Source organism: Epargyreus clarus, unplaced genomic scaffold (assembly GCF_041222505.1).
Source record: "Epargyreus clarus isolate Ecla_fem2 unplaced genomic scaffold, WU_Ecla_fem_2.2 ptg000026l, whole genome shotgun sequence".
Taxonomy (NCBI): Eukaryota; Metazoa; Arthropoda; class Insecta; order Lepidoptera; family Hesperiidae; genus Epargyreus; species Epargyreus clarus.
The window spans coordinates 994,161-1,015,598 of record NW_027332233.1 but is presented as its reverse complement, the minus strand read 5'-3'; the positions used below and the strand labels follow the sequence as shown (position 1 = coordinate 1,015,598).

Below are 21,438 nucleotides of genomic sequence, written 5' to 3'. Positions count from 1 at the left end.
CGCAGACGAAGATGTTTTGCTACTCCTAAATACTAACTTAAAAAAACCCTTATGAAGTAAAGGAAAAGCACATGGCTGGAGTTGTGACAAAATAGGACTAAACTGAAACGTCCATGAGGTACCTCTGCATTTAGTTTATATCAGATCACGATAGAGCTACACTACTGTTTTGGGGTTGAATAAGAAATACCACCGCAGTCAAATCACGGGTACACTTAATATATCCACTCTACTCTATCCTATATACCAAAATACAAATTAAAGCATCGAATCGAACTAGGTAGAAATAGATACAGGTGGAAATCCCACCAAGACCCAATTATCTTAAATGTGAACGATAAACTTCCTAATGTTACGTCAATTTATGTTATTAAGGTCATAAACAACGAAGATATAGTTCAAAACCAGACTTAATTAGATTGGGTCATAAAAATATGTATGATGACAACTACGCAACATAAGATAGGTTATATGCATGTTCCATGTTGTATGTGTGATCCATTTAACATTGGGTTAAGCGTTTTAACATTTATCTCTGCAGTTATAAACGAAGATTTATAAACTCTTGTAGTAGATATAAAAAGTTTTCTTCACATTTAGCACCACACCGGGTACAAGGTGTGTTTTTATGTGTGACATCGGTACTACGGATACAAATAAAACACACGTCTGAGTGTCATGTTATACTTGTCTCCAAAGCCCGAAATCAAACTCGCATTTCCCCAAGTTTGATTTTTTTTTGTTTGAGATATAATAAACTAAATTTTGTTAAAATATTATTACCTATACTTATTTTGTAAACCAATTTAAACATCTACAAACAACGACAGGCTTACCTAAAAACATACCTACATTTATATACACATAGAAATACAAATTTTGGTAAATCAGAAATCTAAACAATAGACCCACAGGATGGATGCTTGGCCGTGGAGAATGTTTATGATTGATGGCACCTCTTCAGTGCAGCTAATTGACAGTGATGGAACACAATGGATACCACCAATATATTATCTGGATACCGACAGCTCTACATCTATTCACCTTTAAACTTATTGCCCAAGGAACTAAGCTTAAAATACTGTTCAAATTTTGAGCAGAGCCGCAAAAACCGAAATAGAATGTACTTAATTTTACCTGCTCAAAAAAAACTAGTTCGTGTGTTTTGGAGAAAATTTGACGTTCTAATTAATTATTTATCGATAAGCTTTCATCCCTTATTTAGTCTTGGGAAAGATTTTCAAAAATACTTTCTCAATATTTATGAGAATTTTCGTAAAATTACTTGTGTGGAGATCCACTCGTTTAGGGCCTTTTCCTGTCACACAGGTTTGTGTCTGCGTGTGGTTCTGATCCGCCTTTAACATTTTTAGGTAGATTTTTCAAAATATTTTATTAATAAAAAGCAACTTCATTAAATGTTATGTTTCTTAATCTACTCGTTTTGGCCCTTTTTATTGTGTTGTGTGTGCCTGCACTCGTGCTGCATTCGCACACATTTTTTTGCATGTATAAAGTACCGAATAAGTAATATTAATTAAATTATATTAAACTTTATGTTAATTACAATCTAGCCTGCTATAAGACTATTACGTAATTTACGCTAACTTAAACTGCTAAATAATCGTATACACGCACACATGAATTAACCAAATCGCGACTAGTATATGATTGCATATGAAACGATAGGATGCAAATGAAAGAAAGGAACACGCGTCCGGACCTAAACATGCACGACAGGAAAACGCTTTCCTGTTGTGTAAGCGTCATGCAGGCCGCCGAGAGACTGCTGCGAGTACTTCACGCATGCAGGTGTAACAGGCACGTAGTCAGACCCTCGTGACAAGGAAAAGGTCCCAAGCTCTCTTGGACACGGGTCTCCTCTCAATATTGAGGAAGCATAAAACTAAATACATCGAATTTATTTATTTAGTCAATTAGTACGGATTACTCCAATTACACTAATGAACAATGATTGATAAAAATTACAATTTAAATAATAATTAACATAACTACATTAAAATAATAATAATAAAAACTGATCGTAAAATTTAAAACCAAGACAATAATAATTAAAACAATGTCCATGAGAAAACAAAAAACAAAGAAAGAAAGAAAGTAAGTACAGTACCATAGAATAGAAAAATCGATAAATAATATACAGTACATAAATGTCGAAATTAAACCTATTAACCAAATTCCATGTCCAGTCCAAATTAAACCTATCGAAATATATTATTTTATGTCAGTTTATTATACCATTCATTCATCGCGCATTTGTTTCACAGTAGTGCAGGCATTCTGATAAGATTGTCTTCCATTCATCTGCAAACAAGTCAACATGAGGTTCGGCGTCAAGGAGAGCATTGAGCGCGGCGAGGGAGCGCGGTATGGGAGACTTCCTCCGGGCCACGGTGCGACACATTGGAACAGCAAACACCCTGTGTTTCCTGGTCCGACCGCACCGGTTGGGCACATATAGTCTGCAAAGTTGTGCATGTAGGTCTACGTCATCCACCATTCCTCGGAGAATCTTGCACATAATTACTAATTGGTCTCTCCATCTCCTGACCGCTAGGGAATTGTATTCCAGGCAACCCAAGAGAAACTTAGTGGGGTACATTAGTGGGTAGTAACCATATATGCGCTTGTAGAGGTACCTTAGGAAGGCCTTTTGCACCTTTTCGAGGAGAAGTGTGTAACTGCTCTCGGAGGGATGCCATATGCATGCACTCGCTTCCAACTTGCTACGTACTAGGGCACCGAATATAAGTTTTATAACTTCAATATTCTTAAAGTCCTTAGAATTGCGAAGAACAAAGCCCAATCTTTGGTAAGATTCTTTGGCAACGGCAGTTATGTGGTCATGAAACGTGAGCTTGGAGTCGAATGTCACGCCCAAATCTTTGGTATTACCTGCCCTCGGTATGATTTCATTGCCCAATTTATAATGAAATTCGATTGGGTGCCTCATTCGTCCGAAAGTCATTATGGAGCATTTTTGTGGGTTAAATTCCATCCTATTCTCTATACTCCATTGGACCACAGCATCAATGTCACGCTGTAATAGTGTGCAGTCTTCTTCTCTTTTTATTTCTAAGAACAGCTTTAAGTCATCTGCGTACAGTAAGCATTTTGAATGTTTCATGACCATGGGTAGGTCGTTGATCATCAAGATGAAAAGAAGAGGACCAAGTATTGAACCTTGACTGATTCCGGAACGCGTATGGTAGGGTTGTGACTCATAAAGTCCAAGCCGAACATACTGCTGTCGATCGCGCAGATAGTCAGCGATAAAATTGAGCAAGCCTGGAGTCAAGCCCATGGCACTAAGCTTACCAAGCAGTATGTCATTATGAACCCTATCGAAAGCCTTCCGAAAGTCAAAATATAGAACGTCTACCTGCCCCCCATGGTCAAGGCTTTTAGAGATAAAATCAACAATTGCTAAGAGGTTAGTGTTGACTGATCGTTTTCTTCTAAAACCATGTTGCTCGCTACACAGGTAGGGTTCAACCTGCCTGTAGATCTTAGTGTGAATGATATGCTCGAAGATTTTTGCTAGATTGGAGAGTATAGCTATTGGGCGATATTCTTCAACATTTGATTTCCTAGAACTTTTCGGGATAGGAGTGACTCTCGATAGCTTCCATTCTGAAGGATACTGACCAGTTCTTATAGTTCTTCGAATAATTATTTTATATTTGGCCTGTCTTTTGTATAGGCCTATTTCCGAAGGACTAACCAAATAACAGTACTTTTAGGTAACATTTTACGTATAATAAAATTAAAGTTGAAGTACATAAAATAATTATTTATGAAATAATTAATACAAAAGTTATACGGTACGTACTTATAAAATTAATAACCCATAATAAATAGTTTAAAGAACCGTCAATTAGTTTGCTTAGCTGAGCAAACGGTGTTATCAAGTTGAAATGATAAATAATTCTTATTATCTACATTTATAAAGAGGTACTAATTATTAATTTTTCTGTTTAGGAAAAGGAACTAAGTTTTCACAACTGATTCTACCTGCGTTTTGTTAGTTTACGGTTACGTAAATTACGAGTAAATCAAGTAAAAAAGATATATGTGAGTTTTTAAATTTAAATTTTATTTTACTAGTAGCTAGTTTATTACTTGATTTCACCGATATTTTTTTTAATATTTTTCTCAAAGGTATCGAACGTATACCGATCCACAGTAACTTAATCTGCGTGCTTTGTAAGACTGTACCCATAAGGTAGAAACGGGAGAGTAGTTTACTAGCTACTTTAGTGGTAGTACGTCTGTTCGTCTGTCACGCTGACACTGAGCTCTATCGTTTGAACCCTAAGAGATAGACAATCGAAACTTTAACATAGTGCAAATACAAAAAAAATAATAATAATATGAATTGTGGTTCTCCATATACATAAGTGATAGTTTTCTGAGATTTTCAGTTTACCTATTGAACTACTGTACTATAAGATGCACGCTTTAAATAGTTAAAACGTTATTAAAGTAATTTATTGCAAAGATACTACCATACCGCGATAAAATTAAAATTAACGAATGAAAACGAAATTTACGAAAAAACATATAGCCACGCAAACGAAACCGACGACAAACCTTATACAAAACACAAGTCCATTCAAATAAAAACCGTATTGTATAATTTGAACAAAATGGCGACGCATTATCATAACTAAATACATTAACAATTTTGTTTGTTTTACCCGACGATGGAACAGTGCACGGTTAATTGACAGGTAAGTAGGAATGTACTCTTTTGACGGTATGTCTGTTCAACATTGTAATTTTACAATATTTTATATATACAATTCTCGTGTTACAATGTTAGTTACCGTACTCCTTCGAATCGGCTTTACCGATTTTCACCAAATTTTATATGCATATTCTGTAGGTCTGTGAATCGGCTACTATCTTTTTTCATACCCCTAAGTGATAAGGATTGTTCACACTTAACATTTTTTTATTTACATGGCAGCACAACGTTTGCGGGTTCAGCTAGTAGTTTTATTAAAATTCATGCATGCCAACATTGCATGGTCAGCTACTCCTAACGTCATAGTTATTGCTTTCAACAAAAAGTTGCCCACCAAAGATTGTCATTTTTTTCATTCTAAACATTGTCAAATTTCAATCGATCAATCAATGATATTTAAAAAATTGATAGTTTAGTAATTAATAAAGGCCGTTCTTTTGGAAAAAATGCTTTCTGGCTATTATTGTTATAGTATTTAAATTATGTTATATTTTTATTTAAATACTTTCTACACTCACAGCCCTACACTAGGATTCCCTGTATGGTAGGTGCTATGGACACACAGAGACAAACACATAAACACCCAGACCTAGAAACAGAGACCTAAATTCATCTTTTAGATCTGTCTGGCCAGGGATCGAGCCCAGAACCCTCCGCACGTCAGACCGGTATGGTGACCGCTCCGTCACGCGGGTTATTTATAACTATTAAAATTACGTAAATACATTTATCTCTTTTTAATTTATTTCTGCTCAAAAATTTATTGAATTTCTTTCTAATAACAAGAACAATGTGCAGGCGGTGTCGCGAGCATAGACCGAGTATATTAATTTACATACATATGTAAGCATCTGTGCTAACAAGTGTTAATACAACAGCTAGACTAGTCAAACGAAATAAATTACCTCGAATAAGGGGGTCCGGAGTTTATCAACTCAAGTGGAATTCGGAAACATTGTTATTGTAAGCAACTCTTTCTTAAACATTTCTCTTCCTTCAATCGACGAAAATGTTTATTTCGTTTTTTTTTACAGATGGACAACATATCTGATAATTAGATATATGTTTACAGTATCGGTTAACCGTTTTTGAAAATTCTGTAAAGTAAGCAAAGAACTACTTCGCAACGATCTGCTACAATTATACACGATAATACATATATTTTCTGGTACGCACGTGAACAATAAAAATATACGAGTACATCATCTTAATGTATTAGCCATCTAAAATTTATATAATTCAAATTACTCATTTTAAGCAACGAATATGAAATAAAAATGAAATTTCAATACTGTAGGTATACAATATGTACAAGGAGTTAAAAAAACAAAAAAATGATGAAAAACATACCTAAATAATTTGAAACACATAATTGATTTAAACCACACCAAATACACTGTTAATCACTATACCACCGTGCGTCCATACTGATTAACGATTACTGATTAAATTCTATTAATATCAAGTAAAAACTCCCTCCCTATCTCGAAACCGTTAAGATTGATAGCGGCTGCATTATTTCCATACTTACTGAGTCGCTACGTCACTATTACTAAACAGATATAGATGAAGTGTCATAGAAAACATTCTCGTCCATTTTTACTGTTGCTACCTACAAGGCTGTCAGTATCGCGTGTTCATTCATTTCTCTGGACCGTCCAGCATCCGAGAGACGGGATCACGGGATAGTGACCTCTGTGTCTTTGTGAGAGAGGTGTTGACGGTATCTTGATGGATGGTCGAGTCAAGTAGTGGACAGCAGTTGACAACTGATCATCGAAAACAATAGCGTCGTTAAAGTGGGCACCGCGAGTGATGTCGAGACCACCGTCACGCAGACAATGCTCTTGTTCTAGTGTTATGAATGGAGATAGGAGTACCGTCGAGCTTGATGAGTGGACATGAGCTGTTACGGACAATAACGTATGGATGCGTACTTTGTATATCTAGTGAGATTAATTTTCAAGTCAAGATCAGTTTGTACAACTTTTGGTCATATTCTGTTTGTTTACTTTGGACAATCCGGTCGCAATGTCGGTTTAAGATTCCACAAGATTCAGAAGGTTCCACATTCGCTTGACGACAAATCAGACATCTCAGTGATACATTTAAATCTCTGTTGTGGGTCTGGGTGTTATTTTTTTCATCTTTGCGTGTTCATATTACCCACTTCTTACGGAATTCTAGAGTGAGGCCATGAGTGTAGAAAGCACCTTTTTAAGAATCTTGATGAATTTCAAAAAAATCGGAACATATTACGAAATGGGTCAGAAATGCAAATCAAGGTACAAAAATAGTAACAAATAAAATCAATCATAAAGAAATTAAGTCAATCGATGAAGACAACCAATTCGTAATTGTTAACAATGTTTTCATTACAACGTTAATTATTCAATTATCATCTACCAGACAGAGTCACTAGATCAACTTTGCCTTGACACTGTGCGTTTAGTCATGCAACAATTTCTTCGTAACTTCATTAATCTGTCATCCTAGATAGATCGTTATTTTTACCTCTTCATAAATCAAGACGATGACTTCTCACGATTTTTTTTGCATCTAATAACGACTTATTTCATGCATCGATCTTAAAACAGGTCTTGATCACTTTTCCTGGGGCAAAACGGCTAAAGTGTTGCAGAACTCACCTATTTCTGCGTTATTGCATTGATCACTATATTTTGGTTTTGATAGTTATATAGGTATAGTTGTTAGTGTAAAACTTCCGTAAAAATTCAACAACATTGACATCCCAATGTTTTGGAATTCGACGGCTCATTCTGGGGGTACGAAATTTTATTCCGAAGAACCTTCCTGATTACAGCAGCATATTTCCGATTTCCGTCTAGAAACAGCTACATTCTGGCCTGAAGTGTGATGGGAGACATAGATAACTACATATATTAGAATTTCCAACTTAGTCCTCGGTAGTAAAAACGCACCTGAAACCAACCCCAGGTAGAATTTGAAATTCTATTTAAGGTTTATTACAAATGTCCATGGGCCGCACTGGCCATTTACCATAAGGTAAACTGCATCTTAATTTTTATACTTTTATATGGTAAACAAATATCTATACGTTTAAAGCATATTGATGATGATTAACAAGGTAATTCCATCTTAGTTATCAGAGATAACAATGCGTCCGCGATTGACTCCAAATATCCAATTCTAGTTAGATTATAGAAGTCATTGCCTACTTAAGGTCACATCAATTTCATGCGAATTTGTCACTGTAGAAATAAATATATGTACTAAGCCGTCACAGTGAATTGCAGACAATAAGTATATCAACGGGTGTTATCAAAATTAATCAATATTGGAAATTACATCTGGCAAATTAATCATAACTTATCACTCAGTCAGCAAATGTGTGCGTGATCGTAACATCTTGAGTTCCCATGTGTGTTATCGTAACTGCTGTATGTTGCTGGACGGATGTAGATTTTGAAAACGATAAACTCGATACTTAATGTTAAAGTCGATCTAGTGAATAATATTTATGATGAATGGTTCTAGAAGATAAAGCGCGAAATACGATTAATCCAAAGTTTGAAACTGCTGATACTGATACGGATGTTATGGAAAATTCGTTTGTATCAAACAAAGCCTTTTTAAAGTAACATGACAAACATTTTTCGAAGCTGGCATATTTTGCCAGTCGTGGGTTCAAATTTCAACTTAAAATCAAAAGCAACCAGGAAGAACTTCTCAGGAGTGGAATGAGTTTATGATACCCACTGAAATAAAATATTCGAATGGGTAAATTACAATGATTTTAGGGCATGGTTATATTTTCTCATCAACTATTATTATGAAAACCTAATGGTCGTTTGGATAGACTTAGACGTCCTACTCTTTTAGCATCTTTATGAGTCTAATATACCATGACACATTATCAGAGAGGTTTTCCTCACCAAATACAAATGAAAAAAACCTTGGGTCTTCTCGATACAAGTTTTCTGGTCTCACCTTTCAGCATTAGGGTCCTGGATGAGTGTCGCCGGTATGCTGTGCTCGATGTCTCGTTCGTCAGGTGCAGGGGAAGAAGGGGAGGCGCGGGACGCGGGGGACGCGGACCGGGACCCGTCTCCCCCCTCCCGCGCCTGACGCTCGCCGCGCTCCTTCACCCCGGATTCTGGGCTTGTGGCTTCTTCTGTGGAGAAGGAAAGAGTTTGGTCAGAATTGTCGCAATCTTAGGCAAGGGTTTTGAGGAAAGTCAGTTGCCAAGCTGGTGTGTGTAATTTGGCACTTTGGCACTCATTCAGATGCAGATTCTAGTCAAAGTGCATCCATTGAAGAACATCTAACAGAAGAAAGCTCAAGTTTTCATGTCGTGTTGAATGTATAAAGAGTATCTATACGAGCAGAGCTTCATTATTAACTTCAATTTTATTAAATACAGTTCGTCTAGAATATTCCAGAAAAATCTCTTTTATCGTAGTTACAATATGATCGCTGTAAGAAATCATGAGAAAGTGGAAGCAAATATTTTGTAAGCCTACAAAAAAGATAAAAAAATGTAATTCAATGTATTTTGACAATAGTAGAGAATAATATAACAATAGATATAACAACAAAATTAAACACGCTAAAGCGGGGTATTCTCCAGATAATTAAAATCATGTTACAAGCAATAAAATGAAAGGTTTCCAAAAAGAGGAAACCAAAACTATCACTAGACAAAGGCGTTCTAAAAACCTGAAAGAGTAAAATCGATTACCCGAGCGCAAACAGACCTACAATACGATTTGTTAATCTTGATGAACGACTAAAAATAATATTTAGGTTAACTTCAATAGCAACGAACGATTATTTTAAAGCAATCGTTGGTGCCTATCTCTAATGTTTTAATGTAACATTGTGCAAGTGTGTAACTGAGCAAGCACGTGATAATAAAGTTATGTGTAACATGTAGGAATTAAAGGAAATGCTTTGGGACCCTGTACCTCACGTAACATATAGACGCTCATGATTATAAAATAAACATACCGCGAAACTCTACAAAGGCAATCAAAGCACGCAGTAACCCAAAATGATATGAAGCGACGATAGTGATAAAAATAGGAAAATTACACCAAAACGGGGCCACCGATGGTCGGTGGTTGCGTTGCGCAAACAGAGTGATTAATGATTGATTGATCATTCCGTTACCCATCGACCTCACCGGATCAATTATTCAAAGTTAGTTATCAAACATTATTCTGATAAAATCGATACCATCACTGTTGAACTTACTCTTGTGAATAACTGTCGAACGGCAAGCGATCAACGATATTAAAAACTAGATAATTGTTATAAGAACTAAAACGCGTTGATTAAATTTAAATCCTATGTTACTCTCATAATTAAGACGAATCCAACGACACTTCATTTAATAAATTCATCAAACCGCAGGGTGTGCTATCTAAATTACCTAAATTTTAGTGAAAAAACTTGTTTTTAAAATATTTTCAAATGAATCGTGTTGACATGCTTCTTTATTATTTTTGTTCACTCGCACTACTAAATATAGCTTTTCGTACATAGAAGACTAGACATTGTTGTGGTGCAATTTAGGCACTGGTACGATGGTTCCCCTATATCGGTTCTCTTACTACACAGCAAATATTATAGTAGACAAACATTATATAATACTAAGTGACTGCTTTGGAACGCCAAACCAACACAACAATGGAACCACGAAGAACACCTTTAAACTTTTCTGGTGGAACAAGTCCTTAATTCAGATAAGATCGATCCCATCGCTGTATGTACACGGTTATCGTTGTCCGCCCAATTAAGAATTTCAGAGTTAATCTGAGCCTAAAGTAATTGCGTGTAACCCTTTTCTTTCAACGATTAAATAATTAAATAATACTAATGAGAAATCAGCTGCTATCGATGGAAGAATCGAAAATAATATGTGGCTGAGAAAAGCACAAGAGTTTAAAACAATCGAAAGATAATCGCAATGTAACACATAACTTTTTGTATAGGTAAGGATTTTATTTTAAGGCTAATGATGTTTTTTGATTTTTGCCACTCATGGACACTTTTATCAAATCTAAATAGAGAAGAACTGATATCCCATGTTGGTTGGCGTCAACCCATTACCATCCTATCGCTGGGCACATGCGTCTCCTCTCAGAATGAGACGGGTTAAGACAATAGTTTAGATTGTCCGCGCTGGCCAAATTGGGAAAATTCACATAAGGCATGTGAACTTACTTTAATACGTTACAAGTATAATTAACTTCTAATTCGCACAACTTTGAAAAATTTGATGTTCGTTCCCGAGAATTGAACTTCGGACCGTCCGATTAAGAAGTCGAGTTATGTTGATTATCATTTAATATTATTGGTAAAATAATGATATTTTCAAATAATCTAAAATTGTACGTAAAGTTGATTTAAGCCTAATCTTAAGCAAACATTACAGGTGGAGTCATGATTGATAACATTCGAATGATTTAGAAGCAATATCAAATTAAGATCATTGCACCGATAAGCTGCGTACAAATTAAGTGAAGTGGGTGCATTTCAAGTATTATATGATATGATATTTTTTAATCAATCTACATTTTTTTGCATCATTTCGATTTCCATTATCCCGATTTTACAATGTGTCCATAACTAAGTGACCATTAGGCTAATATCGTCATGACTTAATATCCCACGTAATTTTAGAAAAAGCGAACAGCAGACGGTGCTAAAGTCAATCCCCATATCAAGTTTAACCTAATCCGCAGAGCACGGAGCTAAAACCCGCGAACTGTAAACCCAAAACGACGAGAGAGCGACTTTCGCTCCGATTATGAAGTTATCATCCGAAAACGAAAACGGTAAAAAAAGTCGTTTTGAAATCGGAGCCCGAAAATTCGGCGCCACGGTGGCCCGGCCTTATTTCACTGCCCATTGGGTCGTGAACTTGTTCGCTAATTGATTAAAACGCAGCATGTCAATCCGGGCCGGACGGCAAAGATGCGGATGGAACGCCCGGGGCAAACGCACAGAGTGAGCAGTGAGCACGCTCCATCCGATCAAAGGAAGCGAGCGCATCCGCCCCCGATGCTCGTGCCTGCATCTGACTACGCTTTAAAATCAAATTTTAATTTCAAAACAAAAGTGCTTTAGAATCTACAATTAATTCTAAATGAAACAGCAAAGCTCTGCCTCGGGACTTATGGTAATAACAACAACATCAATTTATTGCACAGTTGTCATGCACCTTTGTTGAGTCATCTCGACCTGTTGTTGAGTCTCATTTTAAGAAATCAATGAATCAGTTGTCAATATTCCTAAATAGAAAAAAATGCATTTATAAAAGTCCATAACATCTTGGATTTATCATAACCATTACCACTATTTTTTAAATTGTCAGTAAGTGCTATCTTCATTATCATTTATTAAGATAGTCTTTAAAAGCTCCAAAATTATTTCCATTTACAGTTCGTTAGATCCAAGTTCTCCGCGGTCTATCATGTTATTTTAGTTTAAGCGATCCGTTACTCAGCCAAGCTACCCTGAACTCTAACCAGTACCGTTCAGAAGTGGCGCGTGTAATTTTGACGGACGCGGCGATCAGATGTATTTCCGCGGTCGATTCGAAAACAGAATCGTCACAATAGAAAACGTCCGAGGTACCGGTGACTCGACGTTTCTCGGGTAACGAAACAATGGATTAATTTCACCAGAATTCTCCGTGAAATCGATATAATATTCGATTATCGACGATAAAGCATCGATTGGCGATACGGATGACAACGCTAACGAAACGCACTGGGTCGCAATAAAAGTTATAAATCTTGATTGTATCGGGAGAACGTAAATAGGTCTGATGATAAAGACGGTGGTGCTCGTTCGGAATTGGACCTTAATGTTAGTTATTAGCTTTATATTTAGCTTGGTGATGAAGTGAAGGTAAAATTTGGGTTTGTAATATGATTTTTAGCTACGCTTTGATCGGTTCAAGCTATCAGGTACGTGCCATAATCGCTCAAACATATTCGCGTTTATCTAATGATCAATCAAACGGCAGATGGTAAAGTTAATCCTGTGGCGTATCTAGTTATTGATAACGAAAACATATTTTGCAATATTAATAATATATGTTTCATTAGTTTCACGACGCAGTTTTCTTACTATGGAAAATAGATAAGTATACCGAGCATTATTGCTCGCTATATTTTTATTCATATGCCAGTATTTTGTGTTTTGAGAGCATCTCTTGTAACAATCGAAATATTATTCGAGCGAATTTGAGATGCGTGGATTAAAGGATATTTAATAGCCAAACTGACTATTAACTGAGCTATTGGATTTTCGTAAAATCACTGTTAACATTTTAAATCACTGTTTGGTTCATATGGTTTTCGCTTAGCATTCAAAGTATAATTTGATCAAAATTTCATTCATTCATCAAAATATTGTTTCGTGTTTTATTTATAAAAATAATATAAAATTACTATTAATAAGAATGACTTCATCATTGTTTTTATTATGTACAAAAATTGGTAAATTTTCTCATGTAATCATCATCGATTTCATCATCATCATCATCTCTCATCGATCGTGGTAATCACTCTCAAGTTTACAAATTATAATTGTCTGTTAAAACTAAATCCGTTGCCTTTAAATTAATTTTAAACAGATCTACATTGTATTATCCTCTCTAAGTCTCCTTAGCATCCACGACACGTAATTTCCCAGTCGTCTCGTTGCCGTCTCGTCGGCACAAAGGGCGCTTTGTTAGCTTTCGATCACAATCAAATGGAAAGGCGTTTTCCAATCGTGAAAATTGTTCTAGACCAGTTCAATAAACTGGTCTATCTCCATTTATTATAAATACTCGATTTTCAATTAACTATTCTGTATGTTCAATAGTTCAAGGACAATAGGGTGTTTGCCCTTTTGTACATTTCTTTTTAGAGGTGCAATAAATTTTAAATAAATAAATACTATTCCGTATTATTTTTTAAGAATCATAAGTTAAAATTTTAAGTATTAATCATAGATATTATTATTTAGATATCTTTAAAATACCTAATCGAATCTAAATTATGAGCTAAACTAACTAAATTTAAAACTTCTATTTAATAAGTCTGTTGTGACACTTCGAAATTATTTCATGATTAATCAATCAGTTGGAGTATCGCTATGAAATCGGTTCACCTCTTAGAATTAGACAGGCTTAGATCTTTGAACCAAAATATTAGGGGGGATTTGGCATTTCATTATTTCTTCAAAAAACACGAATCATCCAGTCCACTCATCGGTGCACGAAGTATGACGAAGTCAATCAATTTAATTACTCCTTTAAAAATCAAATCGAACGCACCAACCACGACGTATCATCAGATCGATCACCGCGATCTCTGACGCATATATGAGTCAATAAATCGAACACTGCAAGAACTAGCGCAGAAATAGCAGATTGTTGCAATTTAATTATTCCTTTAAAAATTAAAACGACCGGGACGGTTGGATCAACAGATCGATCACCACGATCACTGTCGCACATGTGAGTCAATAAATTGAGCCACGCACGAAATGGCGCAGGACCATAAATCTGGAACGTAACGCCTAATTGGAAGAGTCGATGTTTGTCGAATTTGTCCTTCGACGGAGACCAAATGTTTTTATTAACCGCCCCAATTATAACCGGTCTCGTTCGCCCCATTGACACGGGGTGCATCGCCAGCGAGAGGCGAGCAGCGAGGGAATCGAAACAGGTGTAGTACTTTAGCAGTCAAATTGTGACCCGTACATCACTTGGTAACGTGCGAGAAGTTATGGAAAATGAATTATAAGTAACGCTCGGTATAATTACAATTTTCTGCTTCCGATTACCTACGATTACAATTACATAGCAATCCAATCAGCTTGAACAACATCCATAATTGTTTAACATCTTACATTTAACTTACACTTAACGCCTAAATCGATGTGTTTAAATTTGTCGCAGTGTCGATATTAAATATGAATTAGAATTTTATGCATCGGGAATCAATTATCTCTTGCCGCTTGCAAAACGTCACGAAATATTGCAGAATGATGTTTTCCCACAAGAGACACTACATATCCGGTAGTTCAATAATAAATATTCTGGTGAAACAACGCTTAAACATTTTGTGGGAAAGTCCATAAAAAGTACAAGTCTTTGATGAAGACGCTTTTCCTCCTCGCTTGTCGCTCACCAGCTATCAGTGCAGCAAGTCACTTGTCGCGACATTTTAATTTATTGCCTCCCCACAATTTTATCTGTGATTGATTGTGACGTCCGATTCAACGTGTCTTCGCCTCTCGAGCTAATTTCGCGTTACATCGAAACATTTCAAACTAATTAGTTCTGAGATAAGACCAGTCAACGTAGGATTACGATTGAATTTTAGAGTTTGACGATGATTTATATCTATTATTTCTAGTTTAAATGATCAAATGGGAATGGATGATAGAAGAGCTCTTTGACCTAAAAAGGAGGATTTATAATCGTTTCTATTTCGAAATTATACTAATGTTTGTCCTGTAATATTCCTATAAAATTTGTACTACGATATCTCCGTGATTTTTTAAAAGTAGCTATTAATTGAAGGCACCATTAGTATTTTTTTTTTGTTTTTGTTCGTAACTGATTAATAAGGCAAACATTCATAAGTAAATCGTCCTTCTTTAGTTAACATCAGGTTCGTATAGATTTTCAACTCTGGCAGGATTTCTAATCTATTTATAGTTTATCTTTAAGTTTACAACATAAAGTGACACTCAAAGTCTTTTTTATTTCCTTTCCATAACAAATAAATTATTTTAACCCCCATTTCCATATCTAAACTTAGCACAGTATTAACTAAAATCTAATAAAACGTACCAGGAATACATAAACAAGTAAAGCTTACTGCAGCGTCCTCAAACTGGATTTATAACTGATACAGTGGCGTTGTGGATTCCCACCCGATTAGCCTCTGACGGGCGCTACTATTAGCTATCTAAGCCATAAAACTCCCAGAGAACCAGCTCCTAAATCTAGCTTCTTAATCTACGGCGAAGCTATCAAGTGGGGGATATCTGCCGGTAATTGCCGCGTGGAGGGGGATCGTAACGTCAGTCGGAACGCCTTGTTGTCCGGCGCCTGAAAGATAAGCAACAGTGCCTATAGTGGAGATAAGCAGTGCCTATAGTGAAGTTATTGAACACGTTATTGATATAACGCCTAAGCTAAAACTGCTTTTCGTTAAGATTGTGCCAACTTTGGTTGGTTAATGTTTTGGAATATTCTTAGCAGCTATAGCTGCTTGTTGTAGGAAAGGAAAATAACTCAAAGATGTTACGGCAAATAAAATTTTAGTGTATTTTATACATCGGTAAATAGTTTCGGAATTGGTGATAAGTTTCCATGTTATCGTCATTTACGAAACATACCTATTTTCGTTATAAAACTTGATGAAAAACACACGGACTTTAAAAATTTTGTTCATCTGATGATACACTCGTAACTAATAATAAAGAAAATTTTGAAACATTAAAATACAAGTACAAAATAAATATGAATTTTAAAGATGTACAGAGTGATGTAAAAAGTTACTTTTTTTATAGAAAATGTAATTAATAAATTAAAAAATGTCATACACGTGCAACTCATGCAGTGGTACTTGTACAATACTTGGGTATTTTTACTACAATAACTGTATACACAAACAGACACAAACATAGACATCGCGAGCAACAAGTAACGATTTGTAGCCGTCAGTTGAAACCGCTTACTGTGTGTCATTGCATTAGTCCCTCCCCAACTGCTACTGATACTTGCAGTTACACTACGAGTATCACTTGTATGATGAGAATTTTATGTTGTTTGGCAGTTAAATATATAAAATGTAAGCAACAAATAAATCTTGATAAGCAACAACAAATGTGTTCCTACCCAATTTCCAGCAAAAGCAGAATCAATCAAATCAAATAAAAGTAATATACCCTTAGCAAGAAAAACAATTGGTAGCAACTGAATAGAATAAGATTAACTAACTATAAAAGCAAGATTACCATCTGTGACTGCTAACAAAGTTTCAGACGAGAAGCATAATTTTCATACAACAAGCTCTTCACCGCTCATCTGACAATGTAGCTTTTAAAGTCAATTATAGGTAGTCCTTAACTAGCTAAACCAACTTAGCCTAATTAATCTCGGCCGCAACTCAGGCAGATGGAGCAACAAGTAAACTGTTGGTGGCTGTCAGTTAAAACCGCTAAATGAACGTCATGCCCGAATTAATCCACGCCACTCCACTGACGGTCTAACTCTTGTGCTCTATATCAAATTGATTTCCAGCTAAACCAACTTGAATCAAAAGCAGTGTACAGTCGGCAAATAAACGCAAATATAGGCAACAACTCAGGCGGCGTGAGCAACAAGTAAACCATTTGTAGCTGTCAGCCGCGGCCGCAGCGTCATTGCCGAATTAGCCCCGCGTTCTCTACTGACCTTCTAACGCGAATTGTATCCCGTTTTGTAATTTATTTAATTAATCAATCAATAAACGGAAAGATTTTTTTCTTTTTTCGAATAATCTAGTATAATATTTTACGCTATTTACTGATGTGACCTTGTTTTTATTGTCGATAATGGTGTCATTTCATTTATTATTTTATTACTTTAATTCTAATTGATTAAGTTGGTTACATTAGGTATTTTATGATTTCTTGACGTACCTCAAAGAGCTAAACTAAAAGAAATCCGTAAAACATGTGTACTAAAGCACATAATAACAAAAATACAACAATAGATAATATGAAGATAATATTCGAAGAGTTTTGTTTGTAGACATCGATCAATCAAACATTAGTCCTGAGAGATAACGACCTCATCGTGAATCATGGCTTTGATTGCAACACGATTACTTTATAAACCAAATAATTTTCGCTGATGGCCTGGTGGAGCGGTCACCAGTGTTAGGCTTAGAGTTCCGGATTCGATCTCTAAACGGACTGATATGTAAATACGAGTAAGCTACTTAGATTTGTGTGCTGGATTAATTACATCTACGACTCAAAAAATAAGCGCATACGGTTTTGAAACTTTATTTTTTTTATTTTCCCATATAAAGACCTGAAAATACATTAACTCACTGTTGAATTGGACGTCTTCATTTCTCAAGATACCATATCCTAATCCTAAATGCGAAAAATTATTAAAATTTAAATGTGAAGCTTCATGTCCACTATATGAGAGAAAATGTTACTACAGTTTACTACTCCAGTTGTCGTTTGTTGCGTTTTACAGTAGTAACACTCAACCCGTTTTACAGTAGTAAACACGTAAACAAAAATCCAAGTCATATCAGCCAAAATTGTAAACTCCTTGAAAACAGAACACATTTCCCACATTATCCTGTAGATAACATCCGATGTATTTTGTTTCCAGGCAGCCATCAATCAACATGTATCCTGATTGATTGGCGACGACACTCGATTCATAAAGGTATTAATTTAACTTCGCGCGCTGACGTTGATTGATATTATCGATATTAATGCGATATATACTCGAATAATTACTCCGTGGCCTCGCGTTATCGATTGTTCGTATCTGTCGTACGGCGGCGCGGCTTTGTTGCGTGGCGTACAAATTAATTTTGTTGTTTTTAGTTTTTTATTTCTAGAGCATCGTGTGGTGACTGTACTAGTTTAGTATGGAGAGTTCCGGGTTCGATGAATTTGAATTTTTCTTCTGGGTCTGGGTATTTGAGCTGGTCTCTGTGTGTGAATCCAATTTGGTATATATTAATGTTTTCTTACGAATTTTGTTTACATTAGCCTAGTGGTTTAATAACTCCTCTCAATCGAATCTCAGACACAAAACTCTATTTTTTCAAATTTATGTGGCATTAATTATCACTTACTTATTTAAAAAAAAACTTAACACCTAACAATTTCATAAAAAGACCCGTGTCCAGCAGTGGGACAATAGATAAAGAGCTGAGGACGTATAGGTACCTATTATGCTAAAAAGCGCCCGAACTAAAAGTCTCAGAACAGTCCGTTGTCAGTTACCAAAATGCTTTATTGATCATGACATTATAATATCTAATCGGTACTTCATGGTAGTTATGTTGCTAAGCGCACCTTATATCTACGAAAGTATGGTTTAATCAGCCATAGATATAATGTTCTTTAACACTAAATACTCATCCGCTGTCCATCAATTACTAATTATTGATATTAACTAGGCAGGTAATTAGTTAAAAAATAGTCATACAAATTATGGATCTAGTTCCATGGTCTGGATATATATAACGTATTGTAGGGATGAAAGTATCCCTTATAATTTGTTTACTAAAAATCCTTGCAAATCAAGTCCAAGACGACAAACACACAACAAATCCATCTAACCCCGTGCGAGGATTATCCGGCATGTGAAATCCGATACCGGACCGTGGCGCACCGATCCGTACTTGTCTGCAGCCGGACAGACGGACATCACTCTCATTAGAGCGCGACTCCGCTCCATTTGTACTAATGTTCCGACAACCGGACCGGGTCACGTAATCCGACATATTTCTTTGCAATGCCGTATTGATAGTTTCTTTTAGGAAATAAGCATGCGCGTTCTTTCAGTTTCAACAGACATCCTACATGATGTGCACTAAAACGAATCATTATGGAGTTTATACTTACAAAGATATAAAAGATTGGTGATCAATTCTAGAACTATGAAACTAATTTTAGACTTTTTAAAAATTAAAAGTGTTGTTGTCTCAGAATAACGTAGATGTTATAAAAATAACTTAATAAATATGATTGTTTAGTTATACCTAGGTACTCACTATCGCGTCCAAATAATACTGACCTCCGTGTAAACGAAGTCGCAGGCAAAAAAATATATATAGGTGAATAGTGGTGCCCGCGGCTTCGCCCGCATTTTAAAGAAATAATATGACATACATAAAACGGAAAATTTGTACCTGCATTGGAATGACAGTGGTGCCATCTATCGGAAATTGGTCTTACCAATTTCCAAACCCTCGTGGGCTCTTGGACAACAACTTTCCTAAACATCATCACTTGATCAAATGCATAGGTTCCGATTCTATACCTACTTACGAATTAAAAATTAATTAAAAAAACCTTTTCCCACGGACTAAATTGTGAATGTAAACCCTTCTCAAGGCCCCTTGAACACACACAACAAATTTCATCAAAATCAGTCCAGTCGTTTAGGAGGAGTTCAGTGACATACACACGCACATAAGAAATATATATATATAAAGATATACTGGTTACACCAAAACAAGCACGAACACTGCAATAAGGCAAAAAATAATACGTCTTTTCGAATTTCCTATGCCGGAATCGAATCACGAACTAGAAAGTCCTTTAGTATAATTGCACAACATTTATTGGCGATATGAATACCATATCAACATGATAACACGGGTCAGTGCGCACCAATTACATGTAATTTTATTGATATGGAGATATGCAATCTTTAATTCCGTTATTTATAACCCACTATCACCTGACGACTTTCCACCAGTTCTAAATGGACTCTTTAGTCGTTATGGATTTTTTTACAAAGAATTATGCTGTCCACATTATGGTAAGCGGCTGTTGCCGCCCATGGACATTTGTAATCAAGCCCAGATAAAATAGGAATCCTGCCTGAGGTTAGACACAAATGCTTTGCTATCCCATAGCACTAACTAAGAAGGCTTCAGATAAGTATATCACCCTTACCACCCTTTAAGCGGCACCACGCCAGTGCTTAGCACTGCTGTTGTACGGCAAATATAAAAATGGCTGTGGTACCTTCAGAATGGAACCAAACAGGATAGAATAGAAGTCCTACCTAACTATCGGCAATAGAAGCTACCTCTGAGGACTAAGTTGGAACGTCTCATATAAGTGTCTCACCTTTACCACACACTTCAAACCAGAACACAGCATCGCTTAATAATCCTTTTGTTAGATAGAAATAATGTGGTCGTCGAAAAATCAAATGATGAATCCAGCGTCAATATATTCCAAATCATTATTTTGTTAATGAATCGTTATATCGTTATAGCGATTGGTTTTTGGTAGATAATTATGTTATCTTCCAGATAATCTTGCAGATATCTTATTGATATTGAGACTTACTGTAAGAAACTTAGGTTATTTTTTGATTACTTTTTATCAGAAAAGGTTTAGAAACGAGGACCCGTTCGTGTTTTTTAAAGGATTAAGATATTTTACAAATCGGTATTTAATCTGCTTTTCATAAATAGTAGATATTAATTCAAGAGTTCATATTTGTAAGGTGTGATACGTAAGATTCTCAGAGTCTATTCAGCTTTCTTCTCCCGGGGAAGCAACGCATCTGACGCCGACTCTAATGAAATTCTTTCTTAAGTGAAGCATTAGAGAATTTGCTTATTCGAAAATCACATGAATGATATCGACTGCTTACTTAACGTGGTTCTTTCCTACAAATGTTCAACCAACTTCATGTAGAACTAGAAAGAAACCTGAAGCAGTCGATTATGTGTTGGCACTCCTGAGGCCTAAACGTGATTCTGAACTTACTTTGACTATAAAATCTAAAATTCCCTAAAGGAATGACTATGAAAAGCTTAACCAAAACAGAAGATGTTGCATTTGAACCACGAAATGTTTTACATTTTTAGTACAAAGACAGTATTGAGAGTAAAAAGCAAGAA

The 21,438-nt window shown here is 35.8% G+C and overlaps 1 protein-coding gene across 2 annotated transcripts in view; it reads right to left on the bottom strand.

Moving 5' to 3' along the window:
* LOC140752960 (protein tiptop) overlaps positions 1-21,438 on the bottom strand; it is a 316,120-nt gene that overhangs the window by 8,480 nt on the left and 286,202 nt on the right. For both annotated transcript variants that reach the window (XM_073087276.1, XM_073087277.1), the window contains exon 4: positions 8,744-8,927. In XM_073087276.1, coding sequence (XP_072943377.1) covers positions 8,744-8,927 — 184 coding nt within the window. The remainder of the gene's footprint in view (positions 1-8,743; positions 8,928-21,438) is intronic.